The 6,000-nt window shown below is 37.4% G+C and overlaps 1 protein-coding gene across 1 annotated transcript; it reads right to left on the reverse strand.

The window, feature by feature from the left end:
• Positions 1-3,945: 3,945 nt before the first annotated feature.
• LOC126004413 (tripartite motif-containing protein 75-like) lies at positions 3,946-5,319 on the reverse strand. Its single transcript, XM_049770850.1, has one exon. The coding sequence runs from the start codon at positions 5,317-5,319 to the stop codon at positions 3,946-3,948; it is 1,374 nt and encodes a 457-aa protein (XP_049626807.1).
• Positions 5,320-6,000: the final 681 nt, after the last annotated feature.

Consider the following 6,000-nt stretch of genomic DNA (forward strand, 5'->3'; position numbering starts at 1 on the left):
TAGGAAAAACCATGGTTCAAATTCCCCTATGTCCCATATAGTCCTCCAACCCAGGAGTGATTTCTGAGTGCATAACCAGAAGTAACCCCTGCACATCACCAGTTCTGGATTAAAAAACACAACACAAAAACAAAAACAACAATAAAAATGATGCAAAGGATAATTGCAGACAGACAAAAGAGATCTGGTCTTAACTCATTCCTTTAAGGCCACTACATTTAATGAAAAAAAAATGCTAACAATAATAAAATAATCCATGCTCTCAAGAGTGCCGGAGAGATAGTACAGCAGTAGGATGTTTACCTTGCATGCAGCCGATCCAAGACAAATTCAGGTTCTATCCCTGGCATCACATATCCTCGCCTGAGCCTGCCAGAAGTGATTTCTGAGCACAGAGTCAGGAGTAACCCCTGAACCCCTCCAGATATGACCCAGCAACAAACAAATAAACAAACAAAAAACAAACCAAACAAACAAAAGCTCTCAAGAGATCTAGTCACTAACAGACTTTCAAAATTACTAAAAACACTTTTAATTGAACTATAATAATCCAGTGTAAATTATTTTGAGTTTAATATGAAGAGAAGTGAATTATGTAAATTTTTTCAATCACCTGCTGGGAAGATTCAACCAATGTAAAGATAACTAACTGCCTTCTAAATTAACTTCTTTAGGCTTTCTCTTCTTTCCCTATGTATTTTTTATTCTACAGCTATTATAAATAATAAAATTAGTCCTCTAACTTGGAAGCCTACCACAAAATTTTAGTTTTAATACATATCCTGCCTATTGGTAAAAGCATAACAGCTAAAAAGGGAGCTTAATTATGAGAATTTATAAGAATACTATAAAGCTATTATTTTATATGGAAAGAGGTAGTTTAAAAAAAGTAATACAAGAAAATACAACTGAATAATTACAGAATCAGAACTTATAAATGATGAACTGTGATATTTAGCTGATATTTCCAAGAAAATTATACATTATTTCTTCTTACTACTTACAGAAAGAGGTGAGACTAAAATAGAAATTGGGAGATTCAAGAATATCTTGATAGATATATCATGATAAAATGCCTACCTTATAGTCATGAGACCATGAATTTGATGCCAAGTGGGATCCCAAGTTCAGTGTCATTTAGAAACCCCCCATCCTTAATAACAAATGATGTGACTCCAACTCTGATCTATGCAGTTTCAGTTGCAGGTTTGCTGTTCTACTTTTAGGGATTGGGGTTTCTATGGCTTTCAGAGTCCCCCACAGCTTTACCCCCATTTTTGGAGGTCAGGAACAGTGGCACTACCCTCTGCTTTCTGTGGGATCTCTGGGTTCATATCTTTGGCCAGTTCCCACTGTTAACTGTATCTCTAAAATGCCTTGTTCTCTCAATATTCTATACCTCATTCTGAGGAACTCTCTTTAGAGGGAAACAAGACAAGTTAGTACTCTACCAAAGCCTAGGCAACAAAAACAAATGTTCAAAATCTCATCATTCAGGAGGTCAGAGTGATTCTACAGTGGGTAGGACAAATGCCTTGAATGGAGCAGGCCTAGGCTTTATCCCTGTCATTCCTTGAGTTTACGAGTTCTCCTAAGTGCAAACCCGGGAGTAAGTCCTGAGTATCCCTAGGTTTGACCTCAAACCAAACCAAAACTAACAAAAAAAAAATCAAGATTTCACAATTTTTTCTTGGGCACAATGCCAAGGCTCCACTGTTTTACCTAAATCAAAGATTCATATTCATTCCCAAAATATGTTATCAGTCAAAGAATCCCTTCAGACCAAGTGCTCAGTTGTGCTTGGTATGGGAGAAAAGACTATTACTTTTCCCAAACCTCACAAATATATTTTTATTTTATTTTAGAATTTAAAAAAACATTTTGCATTACTATAATTCTCTAAAAATTGAGAATTTATAAAAGCAATACTACAGGTAATTATAGAATAGAATGACAAAACTTGTTTTATGGTAGTACAAATTAATAAAATCCATACCTTGTGCTACCTGAGATTAGAATATTTCTAGAATTTAGTTAAAATTATAAAATATTATAATAATTGTTGCCACCACAAAACATAGGATTAAACAAAATTTCTTCAAAATATTAACGTTTTTATATAGATGGCATCACATATATATGTTGGGGGAAGAGGTTTGTAATTTGAAGAAATTCTGCAGAGGATATTAAAATAAGTTTAGGCAACAAGGAAAGAAAATTAGTTGCTTAATTCTTGTGGCCCAAGTGCAGAAGTCGAGTTGAAGGGGGCAGTTGGATTCTTTCATCAAGATAGGACTGAGGGGCCCGGAGAGATAGCACAGCGGCGTTTGCCTTGCAAGCAGCCGATCCAGGACCAAAGGTGGTTGGTTCAAATCCCGGTGTCCCATATGGTCCCCCGTGCCTGCCAGGAGCTATTTCTGAGCAGACAGCCAGGAGTAACCCCTGAGCACTGCCGGGTGTGCCCCCCCCCCCCGAAAAAAAAAAGATAGGACTGAGATGGTTTGCTTGGTATTCTTCAAAGCACTGGTTTACAACTGTATATGTAGATAGGTGCAAGTATTCAGTTATAAAAAGGTAAGTAAGACATACTGCCTGCAACTACAGAAGGATATTATGCTTCTGAGCTTCATCAGAACACCTTTGTATGGAGCAGAGGGGTCAGTGGGGTACATAAGCAATCATAGTTGTCACTAGTCTCTTGTGAAAAGGATTCTTGCTTTCTTACTATTCACCCTACATGTCTAATTACTGAATGAATATATCATTTTATTTACTTGAACTAGACTTGTTAAGAAAGTCATTATTTGAGGGCCTGGATATATAGTATAGTGAGTGGGTAGGAAGCTTGCCTTGCATGTTGGCCCACCTGGTTTTAATCCCTGGCATACCATGTGATCCTCAAGCACTGCCAGAACCTCTGAATACCATTAAGCATAACTCAATAGCCAAAAAAAACCCAACTATTTTTAATACACTTGCATCTTTAATCAGGAAACCTTTTTATTGATGCCTGTTTATTATTAAAAAAATTACTATGTGAATTCTCAGTATCTATCAACATTATCTGGAATTCCAAAGGTGATGAAGGATGTACAAATCTTATATTCTTAGATTCTGAAATTTATCACTAAGATATGATTAATCATCTGAAAAAATCATCTAGTATATATTTGATGGAAAATACTTTGGGTATCCATGAGGCCAGAGTTCTACCATTCTGTGCAGTGAAAACTTTAGGAAAACTCCCATGAACTGGAGAAATAGTATAATGGATATAGAATTTTCCTTATACATAGACAACTTGGGTTTAATCCTTGACGACCCATATGTTTCTCAAGCTATGCCAAAAAAATATCCCTCAGCACAAACCCAGGCATAACTCCTGAGCACTGTTTTTGAGGCATGTCTCAAAAACAAAACTAACAAATAACTAGGTAGAGAGAACAACTTAATAGCCTGAAAAATCCTCAGAATTGACACAAGTCAGCAAATGCAAACAAAACAGCACAGCAGCACAGTTGAACATGCCTAGACATTTTTGGAAACAGTAATAACTATGGTCAAATAATAAGCTGCAAACATGAGGCTGTGAAAAGTTGTATTACAGAATAAGGCTTTATTTTCTGTAATAGAAAAAGAAAAGTGGGAATAAAAAAAACCCTGAGTTTTGGAAAAAAAAAAAAAGAGGATAGTTAAGGTGTTTTTGTGCTGTTGAATGGTGTAGGGTGAAAATTCCAGTATAACTAGGGGCATGTTTGCTTTGAGGGTCTATCTCCCTTGATATATAGGGCTACCTTATCAGGTTTTTTATCTTTTTATGTAGAGTCTAAAGGGAAAGAAAAAAGGAGACTTTCAGTAATTGAGTCACAAAATAAAAGTTTTATTCAGTGTTTCTTTTAACAACAGTGGAAAAAAAGACCATACCAAGCCTCTCTAATTGGCACATCATTGTTCTGTAACCATACGAATTGTAAGAGACTTTGAAAAAGGTCCAATAGCAAAAAATGGCATTACTTTCTCTGTGAGTGTACCAGTAATCCTATGCATATATGACCTGCACTTTAAATTATAAAAAGAAAGTTCTCCCAACTCATAATCTAGAAAAATACCAATTCTCTCAACTTGTTCTGTTTGTTCATGGGTATCACTGAGTTTCAAAGTTAGATCAAGTTGCCAGAAGACATCTTCAGAGACTGGTGATTGTTTATCTATGAAGGATTTTGTACACATTCCTACCGAACATTCACCTCTGCCTTTTATTTCTATCTGCCAAAAATGTCTGCCGCTACCAAAGTCCTCATGGCAGAGCACAGCTGGGTAAGGAATCATTATCCGGGGATCGTCAAGGAAGAGTGGTAGACTTGTATTAATTGTCACACTTTTTCTGTCTTCTGAGATAATAAGATTTGGATGGGCAGTTTGAGGATCTAGTGTTAAATTTTCCTGGAACGTTCTGATCATTTTGTGCAGACCAAAATAATGTGGAAGAATAGTGTTGCTGTTTGTCTCGAATTCATATGTAAAGACCATGAGGGATGGTTGGTTTTCATATCGACTTTGAATGTCCTTAAAATTTTCTAGTAAATAATGGTCAGACTGCAAACATTTCATTATTTTACTTAAAAGTTTTTTAAGTGTGTTCATATGGTTAAAAATTTGACTCTTGTTTTGAATTAGTTTTTGTTCCATATTTTTCTCTGCATCAAGTAATCTGATTTGAATTAAAATGTGCTCTTGTTTTAAGTAAATGTTAAATAGCTCAAATTCAGGGTGTAATTGTTCTTTCCAATCTTCTATCTTCCACCTCCCTTCCAAGCATTTTGTAAGTTGATTTTCACACCCCTTCTTAGCATCATCGAGCCGTTGACTCAGACCTTCCAAGCACCTTTTCAGCTTCTTTCTTTGACTCAGCGCAGCTTCCTTAATGCAGATCAGGTGGTGATCCTGGTGGTCAGAGGAGGCACACCGAGGGCACAAGAGCTCTAAGTCCTCCTCACAGAATATGTCTAGGACCTCATTGTGATTCTCACACAGAAGTTTCTTTTCCTGCCGTTTCCTTTTATTGTTTTCTATGGGAAGATGCTTAATGATATCAGTAATGTGACATAACTGGGAATTCCTCTTGAAATTCTTACCAGAGCATTCATGGAAGCAGATAGGACATGGCATCATACACTGTAAATCTTCCCAGCGCTGGTGGATGCAGGAGCTGCAGAAGTTGTGCCCACAGTCAAGGGTGACTGGGTCTTTCAGGTAATCCAGACAGAGAGGGCAGCTGGCCTCTGCTTGGATCTCAGCCAGGGAAGCTGGAAAGGCCATTGGTTTAGAATAGGGCTAGCTCAGAAAATTCCTTTCACGAAGTTTTGGTCTCCAATCACTCTGAGAAAAGAAGAAAATTTCTTCTTAGGAGTCACTCTTCAAGGAAATGTGAAGTCTTTCCAGGTTCCCAGAAAGCTCCAACCTCAAAAACTTGTTTCTGGTTTTTTCTCTTCAGATCCTGAAGCATCTATGAAGTGAAAGTGAATCTAGTTAATCTCTGGGTCCCCTTTACTCAAATCATCTCAATCATTTGGTTTTCTTTGGCACCAAACAAGATCAACGAGTAATGATCTACGTCAAGTAGAGCATATCCAAGTTACTTCATAAAAAAAAAAAAAAAACTGTCGGGCCCGGAGAGATAGCACAGCGGTGTTTGCCTTGCAAGCAGCCGATCCAGGACCAAAGGTGGTTGGTTCGAATCCCAGTGTCCCATATGGTCCCCCGTGCCTGCCAGGAGCTATTTCTGAGCAGACAGCCAGGAGTAACCCCTGAGCACCGCTGGGTGTGGCCCAAAAACAAAAAACCAAAAAAAAACAAAAACAAAAACAAAAAAAAACAAAAAACAACTGTCAAAGGAAACATGTTACAAATGGCATGCATAAAAAAAGACATAAAATTGGGGCCAGAGAGATAGCGATAGCATGGATATAGGGCATTTGCCTTACATCCAGAAGGACGGTG

Source organism: Suncus etruscus, chromosome 3 (genome assembly GCF_024139225.1).
Source record: "Suncus etruscus isolate mSunEtr1 chromosome 3, mSunEtr1.pri.cur, whole genome shotgun sequence".
NCBI lineage: Eukaryota > Metazoa > Chordata > Mammalia > Eulipotyphla > Soricidae > Suncus > Suncus etruscus.